Below are 25202 nucleotides of genomic sequence, written 5' to 3'. Positions count from 1 at the left end.
TAGCCTTATATCATGGGTACAATATCTTATGTCCCGGAAGATATTAATGGTGTATTTCATTCCCAATGTTCTTTTCTCCTTGTACAACTGCTGCTTCTGCCAAATTACCTATTCCTGTTTGTTTTGGTCTCAGTAGCTTTCCTCAATCTTCAGGGGTTCCTTGACAGTCCTGCCTTATGTAGCAGTGGAAAATATGAATCTGTGTATATGGTGGGGGTTATTAACTGGGGGTTTTGCTGACGGGTGATCTGCTATATATTCAGTTATGGAATCCCTGATGTCAGTATTACAAGTTCTTATCTCTTGAACTGCTCTGATTCTCCATGGAGTGAATCTTCTAGTCTCCCTGCTGGAGAGTGTCAGTCTGGTGTCAGTGCCCTGGGAAGTGAGTGGGAGAGGTCAACTCAGGGTTCAACATGAAGGATGTAAATATTCATGAAATCCCCCTGTTCGGTATGGTGGTCCTGCCCTCAGCTGTGCTTTGTACCTTCCAGTCTAGAGGACCTCTCTTTGGCTTCCTCCTAGAGAATCAATCCCAATCTTCCACTGGGGTGGGATTCCGTCATCTAGCCACTCAGAATGGGGAAATTGGGGGTCTAACTGCTTTTTTTAATTTGTGGTAAAATACACATAAAATTCAACCATTTATAAGCGTACAATTCAATCGCATTAAGTATACTCACAGTGCTATATGGCCATTACCACTCTCCATTTCTAGAACTTTTTCATTATCCCAAATAGAAAATCTGTACCCATTAAACAATAATTCCCAATTTCCCCCCTCCTAATCTCTGGTAATAACCTCTATTCTAGTTCCTGTCTCTATGAATTTGGCTGCTTTAGGTTCCTCATGTAAGTGGAATCATATAGTATTTTACGTTTTGTGTCTGGCTTATTTCACTTAGCATAATTTTTTAGGATTTATTTATTTATTTGAGAAAAAGAGAGAGAGAGAGTAGGGAAGGTGCATAGGGAGAGAATCTTTCAAGCAGACTCCCCCCTGAGCACAAAGCTGGACATGGAGCTCAATCCAACAACCCATGAGATCATGACCTGAGCCAAAACCAAGAGCTGATGCCTAACAGACGGAGCTACGCAGGCACTCCACTTAGCATAATGTTTAAAGTTCAGCTATGTTATAGCATATAAGAACTGCATTCTTTTTTAAGGTTGAATAGTATTCCATTGTATGGATATACCAAATTTTCTTATTCATCTATTGATGGACGTTTGGGTTGTTTCCACCTTTGCCAGGTTCCAATAATGCCACAATGAGCACTGACATACAAGTTATCTATTTGTGTTTCTGCTTTCAATTCTTTTGAGTTCATATTTAAAAATGGAATTGCTGGATCATATGCCAATTCCATGTTTAATTTTTTAAGGAACCATCAAACTTTTTCAAGTGGTTACACCATTTTATATTAACAGCAATGTACAAGGGTTCCAGTTTCTCTACATTCCTACCAACAATGGTTACTTTCCTTTTTTAAAAAAAAATTAATAATTGCCAGCTATCCTAGTTAGCGTGAAGTAGTATCTCTTTGTGGTTTTGATTTGCATTTCTGCAATGACCAGTGATGTTGATCATCTTTTCATATGTTTACAAAACAACTGTATATCTTCTTTGAAGAGATATCTATTCAAGATATCTATTCAAGAATGCTTGTTGGGTTCTTTGTTGTTGTTGAGTTGTAGGAGTTATTTATATATTTTGAATATTAATATCTTATCAGTTGTATGACTTGTAAATATTTTCTCCTATTCCATGGGCTGCCTTTCGATTTTATTGATAATGTCCTTTGATTTTAAAAAGGTTTAATTTTGACATAGTCCCATTTATCTGTTTTTTCATTTAATGCATTTGCCTTTGGTATCACATCCAAGAAACCATTGCCAAATCCAATATTATTAAGATCCCCCCCATATACTTTCTTCTTCTTCTAAGAGTTTTATAGTTTTACTCTTATACTTAAGTCTTTGACCATTTTGAGTTCAGTTTGTATTAACATTACTGTGTGATATATGAGTCCAACTTTATTCTTTTGCATGTGGATATTCAGTTTTCCCAGCACCATTTGTTGAAAAGACTATATTTTCCTCCATTGAATTGGGTTGACACCCCTGTTCCGCGGGAAGCCTGCTTCTCCCTCTCCCACTTCCCCTGCTTGTGTTCCCTCTCTCTCTGTCTCTCTCTCTGTCAAATCAATCAATCTTTTTTTAAAAAAGAAATATAATTGATTTCTTGTGTATTGATTTTATATCCTGGAGTGTTGCTGAACTCATAAGTCTTAACAGTTTTTTCAGTGAATTCCTTGTGATTTTCTATATATAAGAGCATATTGTCTGCATATAGTGATACTTTTACTTCTTTTCCAATCTGGATGCCTTTTGTTTTATTTTCTTGCCTATTTGCCCTGGCTAGAACCTCCAGTACAATGTTTAATAGAAGCAGTGAGAACAGACTTGTCTTGACTTGATCTTAGATGGAAACCATTCAGTCTTCCACCACTATGTATGATGTTAGTTTTGGGGTTTTATAGATGTCATTTATCAGGTTGAAAAAGTTCTCTTCTATTCCTAATCTGTTGAGTGTTTTTATCATGAAGGTTAGCAATAATTCTCTTTTTTTATTATTTTAGTGGTCCCTTTAGTGTTTACAGTATGTGTCTTCAACTTTTCATGCACTTCCTTCAAGAGATATAGCTTAAAAAACATATAGTTTGAGAAACTTCCATTTCTCCCCCTCAGCCATTATATAATTGTCAACATATATTTTACTTTTAGATGTCATAAATTCTGTAAAAGTTGTTAACATTGTTATTTAAATAGTCAATTATCTTTATTTTAAAAGATTTTATTTATTTAATAATTGGAGAGAGAGTGTGAGTGGGGAGAGGAGCAGAGGGAGAGGAAGAGAGAGAGTCATAAGCAGACTCCGCACTGAGTGCAGAGCCCGTAGCAGGGCTCAATCGCAGAGCCTGAGATCTTGACCTGAGCAAATCAAGAGTCAGACACTTAACCAAATAGTCAAGTATCTCTTTTAAATGTTTATTTTATAAATTTGTATTATAACATTTACTTGTAAAACCAATCTATGAGACCATTTAGGGCATTTGGACAATCACAAACATTTGTAATTTACAACCTTAACCATTTTTCAGTATCTTTACATTGCTGTATAACAGATCTCTAGAACTTCTTCATTACACAAAACAGAAGCTCTATGCCCATTGAATACCAGCTTCCTGTTTCTCTTTTCCCCCAGCCCCTGGCAAGAACTATTCTACTTTCTGTTTCTGTGAGTTTGAATACTTTAGATATCTCATATGAATGGAGTCATATAGTATTGGTCTTTTTGTGACGGGCTCATTTCATTTAGCATAATGTCCTCAAGGTTCATCTCTATTGTAGCGTATGAAGGATTACCTTCTTTATAAAGACTTAATAATATTCTTTTTTTTAAAGATTTATTTATTTATTTGAGGAGGGGAGGTGCCTAGGGAGAGGGACAGAAATCTTGAAGTAGACTCCCTGCTGAGTGCAGAGTCCGACACGGGGTCCATCCCAGGACCCTGAGATCATGAACCTGCAATCACGACCTGAGCTGAAATCAAAAGTTGGACATTTACCCTCCTGAGCCACCCAGGTGCCCCAGGCTTAACAATATTCTATTTCATGTATATGCTACATTTTACTTTTTTATGTATATACCATATTCATCTGTTGATGGACATTCTACCTTTTTGCTATTGTGATTATTGATGTGAAAAATGTGGATGAGCAAATATCTTTATATATTCTGGATATTAATTCCTTATCAGATACATGATTTGCAAATATTTTGTCCCATTCTATAGGTTTCCCTTCTACTTGAAACTCCTTCAGATTTCTATTATACATATTCTGTCTACTGATTTTTCTTTTCTTATCCCTCTACCAATTGTTCCATTTCTGTTCAAAAACACATAAAATCCCTCCCTTGACCATAGTAAATGTCCCAAGCTTATATTTTTTCTACTTCTTTTCCTTCGTGGCCTATTTTCTTGACAAGATAATTCATATCTCGTTTCCAATTGCTTACCCAGTTCACTTTTTTTAATCTCCTATGTTCTGTTCCCTCTCTCACCACCATTGAATTTAGTCTCTTAAAGGTCACCAAGTGGGGCACCTGGGTGGCTCAGTGGGTTAAGCCGCTGCATTTGGCTCAGGTCATGATCTCAGGGTCCTGGGATAGAGCCCCGCATCGGGCTCTCTGCTCAGCAGGGAGCCTGCTTCCCTCTCTCTCTCTCTCTCTCTCTCTGCCTGCCTCTCTGCCTACTTGTGATCTGTCTGTCAAATAAATAAATAAAAAAAAAAAAAAAAAAAAAAAGGTCACCAAGTACCTCTCCAAATCAAGCCAGGCTTTCTCATGTCTCTTGACCTCTCTAATAGCATTTGACAATGTTTTATGCCCCATTTTTATTGAAAGTCTCCTCTTGGTTTTCCAAACTGTTCATTTTCCTGGTTTTCTGGCTACTTCTCTCTCAGGGTCATGTCCCCATTGCTGTTCACCATTCTTTTCAGAATTCCAAATTCATCAATACAGATATTCCTTCAAGTTCTCTCTTTGCTCTTTTCTCTCTTTTTGCTATTTTGTTCAAGTCCAACACTTTAATTACCACCTTAAAATGCAGGGCCTTTTAAATATCTCCAGATTCAATCTTTATCCTGACTCAAATCCTGCATTTCTTTTTTTTAAAAATAGTTTTTATTTATTATTTATTTGACAGACACAGAGAGAGAGATCACAAGTAGGCAGAGAGGCAGGCAGAGAGGGAGGGGGAAGCAGGCTCCTTGCTGAGAAAAGAGCCTGATGTGGGGCTCCATTCCAGGACCCTGGGATCATGACCTGGTCCGAAGGCAGAGGTTTAACCCACTGAACCATCCAGGTGCCCCGAATCCTGCATTTCTAACTGTTGGTTGAACATCACAGTCATAAAACTTTGGAGCAGCGAGAAGCCTAGAGATCATCTAGTTCAATAGTCTTACACTATTCCACAGGACCCAAGGGATTTCCTGCAAACAGAGCAGGTGCTCCCTTATCTCAGGCGGCTCCTCTTCTTTCTGCATTGTTCTTTCACTTCATACATGTTTACTGAATGATTCCTTTACGTCTTATAGACATTAAAAAAATAGAAGATATTGTGAATAATTTGATGCTAGCAAATTTGACAACTTAGATGAAGGAAACAAATTATTTTCAAAACACAACTTGCCGAAACATGCCCAAGAAGAAATATAACCTTTATGTAGAAGTAATTATAGAAACAGAACTATTAAAGATCTTGAGCTCAAATTGAAACCCGTCCTACAAAGAAAACATAAAGTGTCACTGTGGAATTCTTCCAAATTTTTAAGAAAGCTTTAACATCAATCCTATCCAACTCTTCCAGGAGTTAGGAAAAAAGTACCAAAATCTGAAAGAACATTATCCAAAAAAGCAAAAATATCAGTCAATCTACCTCATAGAGATTGATTCAAATACTAAATTAGATATTAGCAAAGCCACCAACATGTTAACAAAAAAAGGTCAGCACATCACAATAAAGTGATTGTACTAGGAATGCAAGGCTGGTTTAACATTTGAAAATCAAGCAACATAATTTACTGCATTAAGAAAATAAAAGAAAGAAAAAAGAAGAAGTTACACTGTTATTTTCTGTCAACACAAGTCAGTCACATACAGAAAATTCAAATGAATGTATAGATACACAGTTAGAATTAATAATTCTGTTAAGGTAATTGGACACACAGTCAATAAAGAGAAGTAAATTAAAAAAATAAATTTATATACAGCAACAAATAAATATTATGCTAAGCAAAATAAGTCAGTCAGAGAAAAAAAAATGTCATATGGTTTCACTCGTATGTGGAATTTAAGAAACAAAACAGATGAATGTAGGGGAAGGGAAGGATAAATAAATAAATAAATAAATAACAAAAACAGAGAGGGAGGCAAGCCATAAGAGACTCTTAAATTTACAGAACAAACTGAGACTTGCTGGAGGGGAGGTGGATGGGGGGATGGGCTAAATGGGAAATGGGCATTAAGGAGAGCACTGGTTAGATGAGCATTGGGTGTTATGTGTAAGTGAGGATCCACTAAATTCCACTCCTGAAACCAATACTACACTATGTATTAACTAATTTGAATTTAAAAATAAGTAAATAAATAAATTATATTCAAGAATTGTATGGGGGGTTGGCTGGAATACATGGTGGGGATTAAAGAGTACACTTACCATGATGAGCACTGAGTAATATGTAGAGTTCTTGAATCACTATATTGTTACACCTGAAACTAACATAATCGTGTGTGTTAACTATACTGGAATTAAAATTTTTTAAAAACTTGATAAAAATAAAAAGACGTATAATACAATATTATAATCATGTTAATTCTCCTCAAACTGATCTATAATATAACTCCAATCTAAATCTCAATTGTTTTAAAATAGAAACTTACAAAGACATTCTCATATTGAAGTGTAGGTGCAAAAGGCCTAGAGAGTCAAAAACAACCTTGAAAAAGAAAAACAAAGTTGGAACATTTACACTAACAGGAAGCAAGGCTTACTTTCAAGCTACAACATTAAAACTGTGGTCCTGAAGGTCAGATAGATCAAACAAACAAAATAGAGTCTAGAAACAGCTCCAATCATATATGGTTCCCAGATACATGACAAAATACATACAGCTATTTAAACAACAGCAGCAACAACAAACAAGGTGACAGTAATAAGGATTGGGAGGACCCAGAGCAACCAGAGCTCGAATTCCTTGTTGCTCAGAGGAACTCTTTGGAAGAGAGTTTGGAAAATTGAACTCTTTGGAAAAGAGCTTTGACACTTTTTATTAAAGCTGAAGATAAGTATACCCCATTGCCTGGCAGTCCTAATTCTGGGATACAACTATACAAAAGCATATACTGTGTACACCAAACCATATCCTAGAATATTTATGCCAGCCCCATTCATAAAAGCTCCAAACCGGAAACAGTTCAAAGACGCTTCAAGAGACAACAATGAATACAATATTGTGTGTTCATATAAAGCATACTCCACAGCAGTGAAAAGGGACAAACCCTTGCTACATACAAAAATGTGAATGAATCTCACAGATGTAAGGTTGAGTGCATGAAGCAAACACAAAAATATATACAATAAATGATTCTGTTTCCATAGGCAAAATGAAATGATGGTGATGGAAGTTAGGGTGTTGGTTACCTTTGGAAGAGCTCTGAAAGGGAGCACAAAGTGGACTTTTGGGGTGTTGGTGACGTGGGTTTGTTCACTTTGTAGCATTCACCAAGATTTCTGAACTTTCCTCTGTTTTCTATACTGCTACAGAGCTATACAAAAAGGAAGCATATTTTAGAAAAAAATTAGTCTGGAAATATTTTTATTCTTAAAGGACAGACAATGTGGTGCACTTTGATCACATAATAACGAAGTATGCAACTATTGGTTTCTTTTTTTTCTGTTTCCAAATATCAAAAACCTTGGGGATAACTGTCAATTGTAGTGACCATATTAATTTAGCCGGTTTATTTTTGTCTTCCTCCTAAACGGCTTTTAATTTTCTATTTCTTCTTATTATATGTGTGTTTTCAATTATGTGCCGCCTCAAATCTTCTCAGGAATCAATTTCTGATGAAAATGTATGATACATACCATTTTACCTAGGAATTGTGGTTACCACTTTGCTTTACTTTTTTTAACTCCAAAAAACTAAAAATGAGCAACCAAACCAGGATGCTTACACTTTTTTCAATTAAATGTAAAAGACCAACATGTCCACTAGATGGAGGCAAACCCAAGGCTAAATTTTTCTTGTAAAAAGTTAAATATATTTAACGTAAAAACATACAGTCTATAGTAAAGAAACAAAAACTCAATATATTACCAGTGTTAATATATTGCTTTGTATTACTTAGAGGTATATTAGTAAAAACTAGATGGATTAAGTTTCACATTTTGTGTTTAATTTCACAGATTTTAAATATATCTCCAGAAGTCACCTCAGTCTGTCTTCTGCTTGGAACAGGGCAATTGAATAAAGCAATGCGGGGCGCCTGGGTAACTCAGTGGTTTACTCATCTGCCTTTGCCTCAGGTCATGATCCCAGGGTCCTTGGATTGAGTCCTGCATTGGGCTCCTTGCTGTCTGGGGAGCCTGCTTCTCCCTCTGCCTGCCACTCCCCCTGCTTGTGTGCTCTCTTGCTCCCTCTCTGACAAATAAATAAGATCTTTAAAAAAAAATGAACAAAACAATGGATGTTTCATGCCATTGTTTTTTCTTCAGAGAAGCGGATGCTATAACCATTTTGGTTTCCTATTCTAGATTCTAACAGTCCTCATCTAAGTTATTGAAAAACCCAGTAGAGTCCTTCTTTTAGTAACTAAGCCATCTTTTCAAATTTGTTGAGTGCTTTCAAATGGACTAATTATTTTAGAGAAATTATTTTGTTTCCTACTCTCATTTAATGGAGAAAACATTCCTTCCTGTTACAAAGGGCTTTTTGCTTGGGATTGTAAAATTCCAGTGGATTGGTGAAATCTTCTTCTTCTACTTCATTCATTGTCTTTGTTGTTGGTGGTTGTGTTAGTAACTCACAGGACTCTGCAGTGCCTGGAAAGTTATACCCTTAGAATTCAGCGAAGAGAGTCTCATATGCCCCTGCTTGCTATGGAAAATAACACAATGATGAAACTAGTCATCCCTGGATACCCTACTTTTAAAAATCAACTTATTGAAGTATAACTTCAGTACAAAAACCTGCATTCCATTTAAAGAATACAACTCAATGACTCGGCAGTGGTATACAGCTGCAAAACTACCACTACAAACATGATATAGAACATTTCCATCTCTTCCAAAAGATTCTTCCTGCCTTTTTGCAATCCAACTTCTGTCCCTGTTGCCAGGCAACCACTGCCCTGCCGTCTATAAATGAGTTAATTTTCCCCCTAAATGGATATTCAGTTGGAACACAGTACTATGTCCTACTGCAATCCTTGGCACCTTTGTCAAAAATTAATTGACCATTTCTATCTGGATCCGTTCCTAGAGTCTCTTTTTTCCTCTTGATCTACATGTCTATCCAATATCACACTGTCATCACACTGCCATTTCATAGTTAGTTTTGAAATCAGGTTGTATAAATCCCCCAGCTTTGTTGTTCTTTTTAAAAATTGCTTTGGCTCTTATGACTTAGGAATTGCTGAATATTTTATGCCATAAAATGCAATCTGCTCCTAATAAGGGTAATTTTCATGTCTCCAAACACTACTGTAAATAAATAATTTGAAAGAAAATGGAATTTTTGTTGTAATTATTTGATAGACTAATTGGTGGTACGTGGATATTAAGATTCAGGGACACCACAGATGAAAAGCTGTATTTGAATGTGAGCTTTCTGGAAACGTAGTTCAGTGGGTAGGTGACAATGGGTCATCTACTTAACCTCTGTAAGCCCAAACAAAGAGACTCGTATGATGGCATCTAGAGCGTTTCCGTGGGGCTCACATGAGAAAATGTTAGTGAGCGCCCACAGAAATGATGGCACACAGGAAGCCCTCAATTGTTAGTTATTAATATTATCATAGTGGTCTGGTGTATTACATCTTGGACGTGTAAGAACTTTTATAAACAAGATTAGATGAGACTATGTCAATTGTGCATTACATAAAAGATAACTGGAGAAGGCAAATGATCAGATGCGAATTTATTTACATTGATTTTGATACATTTCATTTTGGAATTAATTTTTAAGGTGAAAGTAATTGCCAAAAATTATACTGTATTATTTTATATTTAAGTACCAAACTAAAATTTTAGATCTGTAATGACATCCAGAGATTACCTGCTACTTCCCCAGCTGCTTACACTTGGAAGCTGCTAGCTCCCTCCTCATTTCATTCTTCTCTGACAGAAGGTGTTGGCTTTTCTTATCCCCTCTAGAAGTAAAAAGCCTGTGTATCAACCTAAGAGCATTTTATCCAGCAGTGCAATGAAAAATTTACAGTTGCAATGGTGCAACCTATTAAAAACTCAGGATTTGATTATTATACCCATTAATACCCAGAAATTAGAATTTCCCTAAAAACAACCTCATCTGGACTAAGGGGTAAGTTTTCTAGAAGCCAAAGCTGGGAGAAGGAAGTAGGCTGTTCTTAAGAATGGTACTCGGTATTGAAGAGTTTTCTTTTTCTTATTGTATGTTTAAAGAATCTCATTAATAAAAATACTCAAAATTCAAAATAGAATCAATGATGATCTAATTTTTGAATGTATACTGGTGCGGAGCTCGATCCCAGGACTTCATGACCTGAGCCGAAGGCAGACATTTAACTGAGACACCCAGGTGCCCCTTGTTTTGTTTGTTTTTTGATTCCTAAAAATTACCTGTTTAAGTCATCTGTGTCTGAAAACAGAACTCCAGTGACTGCTTAGGAGACAGTGCTACTTATCAACTCAAATTAACTCTCCAATGAAGTTTGCCTAATTTTTAAAGACTGTACATCTAGTAGAGATGAAAAGCTGAACATATGAGATGAAGAAAAAAAATTGGGTAGCAGTTTGCTTTTAGAATTTATTTTTATTTCATTAAGCAGATTTTCTAGCCTATAAAGCCTGCTCCTCTGAGATCCACTGGCAAATGTGACCATGTCATTAAATTCATAATGATGGCTATTAGATGTACCTGAGCATTGACTGGGTAATCAGTGATGAACCAAATATGAGAGTTTCTGTGTTTTTATTCCACTTGGTCAACATTAATAAGACTCATCCTGAAAGGGGTAAAATTAGGTATGAATTTAAAGAGGAACTCAGGTAATGGGCATTGAGGAGCTGTATAGAGAACAAAAAATAAGCCACTCTCAGCTTCTCAGCCCTGGGTACAGGAAACACATTTTCTCTCAGAAACTCATTTCCTCTCAGTCCTTTTAATTATTTGCTAACATCCTTTTGCTTTTTTTCCCCCCTTCGGTTTTCCCATTGGTTGGAGACCTCTGGTGCCTGAAAGGGACCTTTGAAAATGGGATATAGTGTTTCCAGGAATGGAGGCATTTGGATTTTTGTCATAATAGATGCCAATGAAGAGAAATAAATGAGTGCATCCATAGAATAAAGTCTAAATCCCAACACCATGGTAGGTAGTGGGTCAGAGAGCTCTCTGGAGGAGCATATTTAAGATTCAGAAGAGCAAAGACAACTCATTTCATTTGTGAGCCTGTGAATTATGATGTACTCCTTGAACGATGACAGTCACCTTTCCTTAAGCATATAAGCTAATCAAAATTAAGCCACAGTTATGAAAAACAGTCTTTGGATGAACTCTCCAGATTAGAGAAAATTTTCTTTGCAAACCGAGTTTTGTTTTTTTGGGTTTTTTTTTTAGGCTTCTTAAAGCAAAGTGGAAGGCACAGGTAAGTAAAAAAGTCAAAAGCATGACCAGCGAATGCCTTCTGTGGATAAGAAACACTGTCTTAAGGAAAAGTACGAAGGAAGCAAACAACACAAATTCTGCGCTCAGAGATGGAAAGGATTTCTCTTATATGTGGAGTTTGCTCCTCAGCACTGATTGAATGTTGGGGCCTGAAACCAAGGGGGCAGTGAGTCACATCTCAGCTCCTTATCGTAAGTAAGGAGGCCTCTTTGGCCCCAGACTTAAGTGGAGAGCTTACATAAAATCATGGATGCAACTTATTTCCAAAGTAAGAAAGGAGTCACAGACTCTAACTTTCAGGTAAGCAGGTAGCTCGTTTAGCAGTCTGCTAGGATAGATGGGGTCCTATTCTATTGTCACTGCCTGTCAGCTGTCCCTGTCATTTGGTATCCTTAAATTGGGCCACTTTTTTTTTGAGTGTGTGCCGATACAGGGAAGGGGAAAGGCAGAGGGAGAGGGAGAGAATCTTAAGCAGGCTCCATGCCCAGCAAAGAGCCCAACACAGGGCTCAATCTCACCTCTCTGAGATCATGACCTGAGCCAAAATCAAGAGTCAGACGCTTCAACGACTGAGCAACCCAGGCGCCCTGGGCCCAGTACATTTCATAGACACTGGTACTCTGAAACTGAGGCATCTCCTAGCCAGAGACCACAGAATAATTAAAGCTATCCTAATTCTTGAATCCTGTTTGTCATGATGATTCAGTTCATAATGAACTTTTCTGAGATGATCCAATTTTTTTTAACCCCAAAACCACCAAACATATTTGATTAAGTAACATTATTAGTCCATAGTGATTGGCTCACATGGACTGACTCAAGAGACAAACTTTGGTGAATAAACAACTGAAGAAAAGGCCCATTGGTTTAGTTTCCTTCCCATAGCATGTCAGTTCTGGTGTTAAGAAGTTAAGAGACAACCCTTCGGGAATAGTCACAGAAAAGGTAGGCGGTCAGTGGGAAACTCCTGCTAGAGAGACTGAGACAGTAGTTAGTCAATGTATGTTTGATGAATACATAGGTTATAGATCCAAGGAAGATCTGTGCTGACCAAAAAAAAAGAGAGAGAGAATTGGTGTCATTTTTGTTGTTCAAAACTTTTATTTTTTTCTGAATATTTCTATTTATGCTTGTGTCACTATCCACACTGTGGCTTTTTAAAAACCTGAGCCACTTATAATCTAGCCCCAATATAATCATCATCCCTTCACTCTTCGAATTCCTTTTCCCTCATCTCTTTGCCTTTGTAGGATTCATATAAAAGGAGGACCTTGGAAAACCGAGACTTCCTGTGAACTAGAGAGACCATCTGAGCAGTGCCCCAAACAACAGGATTAGGCAGGTAAAACCAGTTGGCGAGCACATATAGTACGATCTCTTGGACCAAGGCAGAGTTGTGCGCATGTCTAAAAGGTCACGCCGACTCAACCAATGGAAGAAGGATCGTGTGGGTTGACCAGGGTGAGGTAGGGCCGTCCACAGGATTGTGTGAACTGTGGTTGCAGAGGCAGTATGTAACATTCATGGGCTAAACACTTTAGTTAACTACTTTGCTGAAAATGGTCTACACTCTAAAACATAAAGATCTAAGCTTCTTTAATGTTTTTTTAAACTTGTGACCATTCAAGTCACTAATAAGTGTGTTCTTACCATTTAAAATGAAAGCAAATGGCTATCGTGATGTGGAGAAGATGGCTGAACTGCACCAGTATACTTGAGATTTTTCAATTAAATTCTGAGTTACCTCACCTTATAAAAATACATGTCAATATACTAAATACTGCACAAAGACCCAGGATGGGGGTGGGGGGGTATTTAAAAATACACTTCTCTTGGATCAGCACCAAAAATATCATTAGTTTTTCTGTACAACCCGTTACAAGTTGTTAAGTAGAAGCGTGTTAAAATTATTTCTGATAAAAATTACAAAGTCCACATAGATCAGTAAAGGTATATCCAAACAACTTTCAAATACATTTTGACATCAAGGTTAGGCATTTCACTGGGAAGGGCATTCGAATGTGTACCACTGAATTTCTGTTGCAAAACTTTTGATGTCAACTTTGTATCATGGGCATATGTCCTATCTCACACAAAGGAGGCACTGGTACTTGGAAACTTCAGAGGATTATTAGAACCGTTATGGCTGAGGTGAAGAATTTGTGCAGCCTTCCACAATTTCAAAGAGGTAGTGATAGACACTTGTCCGCCTGGCAATATCAAAGGCCGTTTCTTCCAAGTTGTTCTTCAGACCTGGTTTGATGTAGCGGTTCATGAGGAGGAGCTCCAGGGTATCTTTGCTGTCCCTGTTCCCGGCGGCAAGGTGTAAGGGGGTCAGGAGGCCTTTTGTTTGGGCGTTGATATCTGCATCATGCTGGAGTAAGAAAGAAGCGACTCTGGTGTTATTCCACTTACAAGCACTGTGCAGCGGCGTCCAGCCATCCACAGTCACCGCGTGGACATCTGCCCCTTGTGCAATCAGCTCGCGTACCACATCTAAGTGTCCGCTGTAGGCTGCTCGATGGAGAGGGGTATATTCGTCTTCGTCTCTAGTGTTCACATGGGTGGCTTTTTCAGACAGTAGTCTCCGCACTGTAGTAAGCTGAGAAGGAAAAGGATCTTTTCAAAACCCAGTGTGACCAAAACCGTACATGAAGCAAACTAAACTGCCCAGTGGTGTTAAATTTATTTGAGCTCCACAAAAACTTGTTAGCAGAGGACTTTTAAGATAAAAATGATGTAAGATTTTTTGGGGGGACAGAGGGCTACAGATTTAAGAATGAACACGTTAGTGTTAACCACACTCTTGCTTCTAAGAATGTGACTCTCTCTGAAAACCAAGTATCAGTATCAAATGTGTGACAATCACACATTTACTCCTGGTCCAGTTAAAGCCCACTGCATCTAAGCTTTAGTCCCAGAGAAATAATACAGACTATAATTGTATTCGATATTTTACACTTCATTAGTGGAAACACAATAACTGATTTTCTACAGTAGGATTATGGTACCAATATGCATAGTGCATAAAACTTTGAAAACTAAACTTATCAGAAGAATACAATGGTAACAAGGAAATCTAGAGATTAAGGAGCTCAATTCCTTCCAACTAAAACAACCTTAGAAACATGTTTTCAGGAAGTGATTTTCAGTTTGGTCTTTGGATCTCTGGTGGGATACAGTGTGCTCCTGGATGAAAAGTTATCCAAAAATGCAAGACTTTTTAGTTATTAATTTGCTACCACCAACATGGAAGAACTTAGTAAAACGAAGAAGTGGCTGAGCAGGAAGAATCCATTTGATGATACTACTTACATAATACTGGGCAAATTAATATTCCTGAATCCCATTTTCTTAAACTGTAAAAGGGAAGAATATTACTTATCTTGTGGGGATAGATGAGGATTAAGTCAAATAACATAGTAAAGCACATGGTATAGTTGGTATTCAAAACATGTTAATTCCCATCCCACCTCTTCTAAATGATAGTTGTCTCTAGGAAGAGCTTAGTGACTTAATATAAATGTTTTAAAAATATAGGTGATTTCTTGCTAACTGTATAATTACCCCTTAAACTCCCAAATAATACCCAACAGGACGCTTTGTGACTTACTATGTCCTTTCATGGACATTGCCTCATTTGATCCTCAAATCCTGTATAAAAGATAAAGGTATTATCATGGCCATTTTTATAGGTAAGAAAATAGAGGTTCAGGAACGGTAGGATTTGCCCAAAGTCACAAACCAAACAGAGGTTCAGGGACAGGTCTTCTGGCTCTGAATCCAGTACTTCTCCTACTATATTATGGTTTCCTCTTTAATTGTTGTTTGTTTGTTTGTTTACCCGATTTTTTTCTGCGGCCCAAAGAAGCAATTTGCTTGGATCTTTTTCCATCTTTTTTTCTTGCAATTGATACCACTCTTCAGTTTTTTCATCTTGTTCCTCGTCTTCATCAGAATTCCCTACCCAGAGACTTTGGGTACCAGTGGGAATAAGGTGTCTATGTGTTTCCAACAATTCAAGCTGGTTAAAGTGTTCAGAAAAGTCCAGGGAATTTTCTGGGTCTGGTTTTCCATCACTATTTACTTTCCCTTTTTCCATTTTTACTATGACACTAAATATAAAACATTTCAAATGCCAGGGTATAAATAATCTTTCTAGAGATGAATTATGTCTGCTTTATTTTATCCATCAAGATCTGGAAACACAAACACAAAAATTATTAGCAAAACAGTAATTGTTTGTCAACAGCATAGATAAGTCTTGCAAACATACACAATATAAACCCATCTAGACTTTTTGGTTTTACTGGTAGTCTTTACATTCTCTAAATACCAGAGCTGAAATTTGTTATCTATACTTTTAATGGTTAAAACTTTATTTTTGTTGTTGTTGTTTTCTTCTACTAAGCCAATGGTTATATTATTCTGAATCTATTGGTTTCAATACTACTGTATTATATGAAGAGTGATAAATGCTTAAGGCTTTTAAATCATAATTAAAAAGACCAGCACATTCGTGATTTTTATAAACTAGACACATAGATGATGTAAAGAAGAAATAAAAACTTTTAGTTTCTAATAAATTACTTCAAAGAATTAGGCATTCTTAGGGATGGAATAGCCCCAAGGATACCTGTATAAATCTCTCAACAGTGCAGATATCTTTATTAACACATCTACAATAATTATCCTATTTCTACTTTAATAATTTCAGGCTTGGGAAAATTCACTGCTTTAAAAAGGAGTCCCATTCCTTGAAAGACAACTATAGTTCTTAGTTGGCTTCTTGTCTGGAACTGAATTTCGGCTGTCATTCACTCCATTCAACAAATATGAATAGAATGCCAGTCTTCGGGTATTGGGATTCAATAATGAACGAGATTCATGTCTTAACCTCAGAAAGGTTATTGTCTAGTGGAGGTGATTGGAAACAACAGCATGATCTGTGCTATGACAGGACTCCATCCAGATACAATGATATACAAGAGGGTTATAATTAACCCAATCCTAAAGGATTAGAGAAGGCTTCTTGAAGGAAGGGACATTTATTTAGTGAAGCTGCCACATTAATTTATAAACCAGTTATCAGTTTTAAGAGTTGGACAGCTTATTAAATCTTAACCAATTTTTAAAAATGCAAATAACTAGTAAGTATCTTTTAAAAATACCATTTCTCAGGCTCCCAATTATATTTGTTGAAATCTTATCAGTCTTTCAAGGCTCTTCTCAGATGTTCAAGGCTCTTCTCTTTCATTAGTCTTTCTTGAACTTCCAAATTAGATTTCTCTCTAGTTGCTTTTTTTGTTCTACCTATTGTCTTATTTCAGCACTAATTATTTCCTTAGAGGATTATAAGCTTAAGGATAGAGTCTGTATTTAACTTATATTTATGTCCTAATCAATACTTGTAGAATGAAATTTAATTAAAGTCCTATCACTTGATTCTGTCTGGAATGGATTCTGAGAAGTTCCAGAATTAGTCTTCCCTTAAGATACTAATTTCTTTCTAATTTCACAAGTTTAACAGTATTCAATCCTAATGCAGCATTAGATTTTATCATTAGTGCCAAAAGTACTAACCTTAAGTTTAAATTTATCACTTGTGACTAATAATGTCTCTGGGCCTGTTACTTCACTGTAAAATGTAATGACTGTACGAAGTGATTTCCAAGTCCAGCCTGGTTTTTCAGAGTCTATTGATACCCCATCAGAATTACTTTATGTTTTATTAGTTCTCTTGGAATTTTCACTTTTTATTATTGAAGTATTGTTGATATAGTGTTATATTAGTTTCATGTGTACGAACACAGTGATTCCACAATTCCATACATTACTCAACCCTCACCACAGTATACTATATTACTGACTATACTTACTGTATTGTTGGCTATATTCTCTATGCTGTACTTTTCATCTCTGTGACTTATTTATTTTATAATTGGAAGTTTGTACCTCCTCAAACCTTTCACTCATTTTGTCTATCTCCCCACCCCTCTTCCCTCTGGTAACCACCAGTTTTTTCTCTGTATTTATGATCTTTATGATTTCCTGTACGTAGGAACTCCCATTGGGACTCTAATTTTTTACTTAACTATCAAACTATTCCCTGAACTTTGCAAAACAAAAATGATCATACAACAGTTCATTAAACACTCTGAACAGATACTGATAAAGTTCATTTAATTAAATCAAACATAGAAATAATAAGGCACATTTATCCTCCCCTTTCCTTTCCATACCCCCCCTCCAATTTTTAAAATAAATTCTGAATTTACTGCTCCAGATACAGTAACTCATATATAAAATTTCTTTTTTAATTTAGGTAGATTTAATTTAAAGAGTCAAACCTAGGTGCATCTCCCTGACTCCGGATTTTTAAAAAATCGATTAAGATTCTTACTTGATGATACTCCACCAGGAAGAAACAGGTTATGTTTCTTAAAAGAACACATTTCGACAGAGCTCTAAACTGTCAACGCCTCGGAAATAACTCAGTGACAGACGCGGGCATAAATCCCCTTTTACAGGGGAAGGCGCCGAACTTCGTACAGTTTAAAACAACCTGCCCTAGATTAGGGACGCTTCAGTGGAACTAAAAGGTCAGATTTTTTCATTAAAAAGTTTCACATTCCTTTTTAACTGTACTGTATTTTACTGCTATCAGCACAAAGCAATGCAGACGTGCTGAACCCGGGATCCAGGGGTGAAAATAAGGGGAAGCAGGGAGTAAAAGGGTCCGAAGGCTCTAACTCTGGGGAGTGGGAGTGGGGGAGAAAGCCCCTAGTCCCGGCCCTCTGGCACCGATTGGTCATTTCCCAGGCCCGGAGTCGCGCCTGCGGCCTTCCAAACAGCCAAGAGTGGAGAAGCCGCTCCAGCCCCACCCCGGACCCACGACGCGGCCAGAACAGCAGGGCTCAGCCGGGGTCGACAGGTGACCCGCTCCCAAGGGCCCAGGAGTTTTTAGGTGGCGCGAGGGGACCAAGAAGCGCGGTCCGGGACATGCAAGAGCTACCCACCTTAAAGAAGGGAAACATCGCTGTCGCGAACCTCGCTTCCGGGGTCGTCCCTCGGCTTCTCAGGATTGGCTCCTGCTTAAGGGCGGGGCGTCGCCGCCGCTTTCCCGGCTCCCTGACGGCATTCGGCAGCCAATGAAAACCGAAGAAGACCTGAACTCTACGTCATCAATGAGGTATCGCGAGAGAAAGAGTCGCTTTTTTATTTTTTTTTTCCCTCTCCCGCCTAATTCAGGTTTATGGCCCGGCGGCTCCCTACGTGCAGGCTCAGGAGGTGCTGTTGCTTTACTTCTCACGAATCCTGCTCCTTCCCACGAATCCCGCTCCTTCTTCCCGGGTAAAAGACAGCCTGGGGGTCCGGTGCGGGGGCTTTGGAGAGTGTAGGTGTGGGGTAATTTAAGGAATTACCGTCTCCTATTTTGTGGGATCCCGGGCGGACGTCCTGAGTGGATTGACTTTCTGGAAAGAGTGGGACGAGTCGGTTAAGGCCTGGAGGTTCTCGTTCTGGCTTCAAAGAGTCCAGTGGCGGCGGGGGGGACGGTGTGTTGAGGCTCAGAATCTGGAAGGAACCAGGAGTCTGGACGTAGGAGGGGTGGCTTCGCTGTGGCCGCGGCTCTTCCCCAAATAAGTTGCCATTTCCAGTTGCCTTACGGGTATCTCTCCGCGGAGCACGTGTTTCTGTTTATTTACACTAGTTTTAAAGGTGGGGCCTTCTCTTTTCCTAAACTGGACCATTCCTTTAAACAGTCCTGTGGTTGAGCACGAAATACGCGATTTTCTCCATGTCCCAGGGTAGCCTGTGCACATCCAGAGTTGTTTTGTGTGCTAAACCAGAATTACTGTCTGTGAGCCTTTCTGTCCTTTTATCTAATAAACACTAGTTTCCAGTAGTTTAATCATAGTGGTGAAACTAAAATGGCAAAACTAAACTGGAGATGTGCTATTTTCTGTTGTTGGCTCTTAAAAAATAAAAATATAGTCGGTGCTTAGATGAAATGAGATTCCTAAAATCGGTAGTTTTAAAAATAATGTACTTGACAATAATGTAATTTTGTTTTTAGAATTTGCTAGAATTTGGAATCGAGTGAGTTTCCTGACGCATTTGATCGCAGGACCCAGGAGTACTTGGAGACAAAACTAGTTGGAGAGGAGCTGGACTGACCATACATAGAAATGAGTCCTGCAGATGCCCTGTAAGAACTTGTCTTCTGGAATCTTTTTTGCTTTGGATTCCTTGAAGCCCATCAACTATAATCACCATGAACAAAAACTTATTTAAAAAATTAGCGGTAAATAACTTGCCTATAAACAGAAATGTCATCGAAAGGAATACATTGTTTAAAAAAATTAGTATAATTTTTTATAATTATAAAAGATAATATACAGCTATAGATTGAGGCCTTGCAATAATTTGGTATATTACTGTAGTATATAAGTTTATATTCTTAGGTTTTCTCTTAAAATATTGAAGCTATCAATATTCTTGAACTTTTGTGAGGAAGTCTTATTGGTCAATGCAAGCCTATTTAAGCAGAGTTTTAGAGTAGTAAATTGTTGTAGCGTTGCATAGATTGGAAATGAATTTGGGTAAAATGAAAATCAATGAAAGAATCAGAAGTTATGTGGAAAAGGCTTTAGACTTGGAGTTTTTTGCCCTGATTTTTGTTCCTTGGTTATTACTGTGTGACCTTTGGGGAAGTTCGCAATTCTCTGAACCTTGTCTCCATTTCTTCATTTTATATATACAATTGGAACAAAATTGCCTTTCTCAGATTAATTTAGATGTTTAAATGAGAGAATTCATTTGAAAATATTTTATAAGTTGATATGGAAGCATAGGGCAATATGATCTTGAAAGTATTCTGATCAACTTGTGTGTATGTAGCAATTGGAACTATGTGCATATATCTCATCTTTGAAGTTTTTGAAGAGAAATCTTTTCTAGAAAAATCTCATATATAAAGATTTCAATTTGGAGATATATGTGAAAGTTTTTTAAATTTCATTACGGTTTAGTGAAAATAGACCGAGTGGTTAAATCCTGTTTCTTCTACGTAGTTGTGCGATAAATCGTTTAATTTCTCTGTAAACAGTTTTCTCAGAGAAACTGTTTACAGAGAAATTAAATGATTTTTTAGAGTTAGTAAAACCTACTTCTTTACATGTGGAAGTTGAGGTGGCATCATAGATACACAAGTATTTTAAAGAAAGGTTTTTCTTTTTAATTTTTTAAAAGATTTTATTACTTATTTGAGAAAGAGAGCTTGAGTCTGGGGGAGGGACAGAGGAAGAAGGAGAAGCCAGCTCCCCACTAACCAGGGATCGCAGGGGCTCAATCCTGATCCTGAGATCATGACCTAAGGAGAAGGCAGACACTTAACCAATTGAGCCACCCAGGCACCCTGAGTTTTTTAAAGAAGTTAGAAGTTACATTAAACTGAAGAAGCTATTAACAACTAGTACATTGCAGCTTTACATGAGAGTACCTTTGAATACTACCAAATTCAGATGGAATAGTAAAGAATTCTGCTTTGTTACTTGGTCAGATTTGTTAATGAAACACTAACTTTGTGTAGGGAAAGGAATCATGCAAGTGTCTTCAGGAGCTTGAATGTAAGTTACTAGTTTATTCGGATAGAATCTACTTATAAAGTAAGAGGGAAGGCTTTTTAAATTAACAGTCAACTCTGATTTTCCTGAAAGAGTGCAAAATAGATAAAAAGCAAGTTTAGATATGGGGTCAAATCCTCTTGGGATTTTGGGATGGAACAGAGTTGGAAAACAATGAAGCTTTTAGGTCCAGGGTCCAAAGGAATGTATAAAACTGGAGTTGTAATAAGGTTATACTTTGGGGGCACCTGGGTGGCTCAGTGAGTTAAGCCTCTGCCTTCAGCCCAGGTCATGATTTCAGGGTCCTGGAATCCAGCCCTGCATCGGGCTCTCTGCTCAGAGGGGAGTCTGCTCCCCCCCACCCTCACCACTACCTGCCTCTCTGCCTACTTTTGATCTCTGTCCATCAAGTAAATAAATAAAATCTTTAAAAAAAAATAAGGTTATAGTTTTTTAAAAGGATTCACAGAACCTTTTAAAGTTTATTTTTGTTTGTTTTGTTTTGAATTAGGCGTAGGCAGACAAACTGAAGATCTGTCAATTGCTTCAAAATTTCAGACTATTTTAAAGCTAGGAAAGTAATTTTACTTATAACTACTATTATTTACCTTTTAAATTTAGGTTTTAATCTGCTTGAGCATCTTTTAATGAATTATCTTGAAATGTTTCTTCTTTTTTTATATAGTGATGATGAAAATACATTTAAAATCTTAGTTGCAACAGATATTCATCTGGGATTTATGGAGAAAGATGCAGTCAGAGGAAATGATACATTTGTAACACTGGATGAAATTTTAAGACTTGCCCAGGAAAATGAAGTGAGTTTGGTTTACATTTTTTCAGTTTCTGCTATGCTCCCTTAGTCTGTAGCAGACTCATTTCCTTTCTTAAAGTTGGAGGTTTGTTTTACAGGTTCATATGCTCACATTGCCTGCTTAAATATCAATATACTATAAACCCAAAGCAGATTTTAAGTGCTTTGTGACCTCAATTCAGTAGGAGTTGGTTTTGTTAGAAGTTTGTGAAAGTTTACATGTATTTATGGGGTGTTTACTGAGTGCAGGATCCTGTTGCAGTTTCTGTTTGAAATGGAAAGATGACTCATAGTTTCTGTTTTCCAAGAATATACAGGATACCAGCATGTGAGATAAGACAGATGTCCATAATGCTCAGATGCAAGTCTTATGTGTTAAGAACCAGAAGAAAATTATAAACAGCCTTTCCAGTAGTTTAGAGGTAGAAGAGATCCCATGTAACGGATAGCAACATCAGTTTAAAAGAACGGGGTGGCATTTAACTTAAGCTTTGAAGAACGAGTAGGCTTTTGATGGGTAAAGAGCATAGAAAATGTACATTTCACAGGAAGCAGGAAGAAGGGCACAGAGGTGAGACAGTATCAGGTATGTTAGGGGTGGGTGCAACAAGTCAGTTTGGCTTATTAGTAGGCCATATGTTAGAAAATGTGCTTAAAAGAATAAAAACACTGTTTGAGCTGTATTAAGGAGGGCTTCAAATGCCAGATTGAGGAGTTTGTACCCAGTTCAGTGGAAAAATCTCCTGGCACAGGATACTGCATGAATTGGTGACCAGACTACTATTTTCAAGTAGTGGCTTGGGTGGAAAAGGGGAAGTGAATGCAAGAAGTATATGGATTTGCATACTTTGGGGGTAGAGTTGAGGGAAGGGGAGAGGACAAAGTCTGGTGTATGTTTAAGTTTGGGCAAATGGTGATACCAATAATAGAAATAGCTTCTAAATAAGGAAGAGGTACTTTATGTGGGAAGGTGATGAATTCTGATTTAGACCATTTGAGTTGGAGATTCCAATATGACATTCAGTCAACATTCTAGCAAGCCAAAGAAATGTCCTGTTGGACATTTCAGGAGAGAGCTGGGGAGTAAACCTAAATGCTTGTGACTTACAAATTAGTATCTTCAACCTTGACTTTTCCTCGGAGTTTTGTTCCGTTTTTCTGCAAGTCCTTTGGTTCTTCCTCGTAAACATATATGGAAACTCTGTTTTTGTGCCTATATGTTTAGCCCAAAACTTATCCTATTTTGCTGGACTACAGTAACTCCCCATTGGTCTTTCTATTTGCATTCTTTCCCCCTACATTTATTCCCCCTACATCTATTCAGCATAGCGCCAAAGTGAACTTTTAAAATCATAAATCAGATCATATCTCTCTGCTGCTTGAAATCTTCAAGAAGCCGTTCATTGACGCTAAGGTAAAATGCAAACTACAAAGCTCAACTTGATCTGGCCCCTGCCAAGAGATTTCTGCAACTCTCTGCTTTGTTCATTGTGCTCCATCCACCCTGGCATGTTTTATTCTGGGACCTTTGTGTGTCTGGTTCACATCGGAGCACATTGTATTTACCATTTTTGAGAGGTCTTCCTCTCAAACACTTCAGTTACTCTGTTTATTTTTTTCATAACACCATCTGAAATAACATATTGAATTGCCTACTTGTTTACTATTGATCTTCTCCACTAGAAGGTCAACAGGAGAGTGAAAAATCTTTTCTGCTTGTTTACACTGTATCTTAAAATCTAGGAAGGCTCTAGCAAGCAGTAGGGAACTCTTAAAAATTTGTTAATGAATATGGAACTATCTAGTACTTTTTCCTTTTTTAGAGGGTTTCCTCTTTCCCTGAGGGCAGAGAAGCTTGGAGCTGAAGGAGGTGTGTTTCCTACTAGAGAAACTTGTGTTCTCTTTTCTCTTTGATACTAAAATACTACTTTTTCTGAACATAAGCTTCTTTCTTCTACTCTGTCCTTTGCTTCCCTACTGTTTCCTTGTTTCCCTTCCTGCATTCCTTAATTTTAATACTCCCCTCCCCCACAGCCCCATGCTGGTACTTCCTGGTGCATATTTACTGTTTACCCCTAATTTTTATTTAGTATTTCTTATTACTAAAATCTAAATTTCTCCTGACTTTAAGTCCCCTTTAAGTCTGTGCCACTAACTAGCCTTATTTCTACTCCTTGATTTCTTGGAGTCTTTTGTTTTTTTAACTTTTAATTTTGAAGCAATATCAGTCTCATAGAAATGTTGCAGGTATAGTACAAAGAATTCCCTCTCTTTACCCTTCACCCAGATTTTCCTACATTTTACCACTTACCACATTTGTTTTATTCTCTCTCATTACATATGCACATGTACACTTTCTTTCTGAACCTTTTTTTTTTAAGATTTTATTTATTTGAGAGTGAGAGAGCGTGAGCTGGGGGAGATTTTCTGAACCATTTGAGAGTAAATTGCCTGTATAGCACTGTGCAATTATCAAAACCAGGAAACTAATGTTGATTCAGTACTGTTACATAATTTTAAGATGCTGCTAATTGTCTCAGTAATGTCTGTTACTGCAATTTGGGGGCAGGTTGGTAAGAGTCCAGGTCCTAAAGTAGGATTACATTTTGCGTGAAATTGTCATGCCCCCTTAGTTTCTTGTAATCTGCTTTCCTTCGGGCTGCCTTTGTCTTTTCATGACCCTGGCATTTTTGAAGAGTTCAGGCTCATCATTTTGTAGAATATTCTTCAGTTGGATTTGTCTGGTATTTCCTCATGATTAGATGAATTTTTGCATGAATACCACGGAAGCAAGTTACGTCCTTTTCAGTGTTCCCTGGAGTCACAAATTAGCTTCTAAAAATTTAAAAAAAAATGAATTTTTGTTAAAATACAATAACAAAATTTACCATCTTAACATTTTTAAGTGTACACTTCATCAGCAGTAAGCACATTCACACTGCTGCGGAACCAACCTCCAGAACTCTTCATCTTGCAGAAGTGAAACTATATCATTTAGATTGCGACTCACCCTCGAAATGTTTTGTTTTCTCTGATGTTGTTTTTTCTCTGTGCTTTTGTGATCATTTCCTTCCTTAAATCTTGTTCATTTTTGAAGACCTAGCTTAAGTCCTGCACTTTTATTAAAGCTTCTCTGACTGCTGTAGGATGGAAAACATTTCCCTTCTTTTCTTTTAGGTTATTGGGCTGGTCTAATAATTAAATCGACATAAGACACATGAACAGGAGCAAAACAAATTTTGTATGTACAGGAGCCTTATAAAAATATT

At 37.4% G+C, this 25202-nt stretch overlaps 2 protein-coding genes across 2 annotated transcripts in view; one reads left to right on the top strand and one right to left on the bottom strand.

Moving 5' to 3' along the window:
* Positions 1-12585: 12585 nt before the first annotated feature.
* ANKRD49 (ankyrin repeat domain 49) lies at positions 12586-18559 on the bottom strand. Its single transcript, XM_080817727.1, has 3 exons — positions 18513-18559; positions 15338-15692; positions 12586-14095 (listed from the first exon to the last, which is right to left on the bottom strand). The coding sequence occupies exons 2-3, from the start codon at positions 15593-15595 to the stop codon at positions 13634-13636; spliced, it is 720 nt and encodes a 239-aa protein (XP_080673853.1). The 5' UTR covers positions 15596-15692; positions 18513-18559; the 3' UTR covers positions 12586-13633.
* A 191-nt stretch (positions 18560-18750) lies between these two features.
* Positions 18751-25202, top strand: part of MRE11 (MRE11 homolog, double strand break repair nuclease) — a 77962-nt gene continuing 71510 nt past the window's right edge. The window contains exons 1-3 of the mRNA XM_080815946.1: positions 18751-18846; positions 19571-19702; positions 21805-21937. Coding sequence (XP_080672072.1) covers positions 19683-19702; positions 21805-21937 — 153 coding nt within the window. The 5' untranslated portion in view covers positions 18751-18846; positions 19571-19682. The remainder of the gene's footprint in view (positions 18847-19570; positions 19703-21804; positions 21938-25202) is intronic.

The sequence above is a fragment of the Martes martes genome (genome assembly GCF_963455335.1).
Source record: "Martes martes genome assembly, chromosome: 10".
NCBI lineage: Eukaryota > Metazoa > Chordata > Mammalia > Carnivora > Mustelidae > Martes > Martes martes.
Note: the sequence above shows the minus strand (reverse complement) of the source record. Positions and strands in the feature narration are given on the sequence as shown.

What these genes read in the sequence shown, in the direction of transcription:
- ANKRD49 (XM_080817727.1), bottom strand. Translation starts at nt 15,595, where the DNA reads ATGGAAAAAGGGAAAGTAAATAGTGATGGAAAACCAGACCCAGAAAAT. An exon ending in GGGCCGCAGAAAAAAATCGG is followed by an intron (nt 14,096 to 15,337) that starts GTAAACAAACAA and finishes TTTCCTTCTCAG; the next exon opens with CTTACTACAGTGCGGAGACT.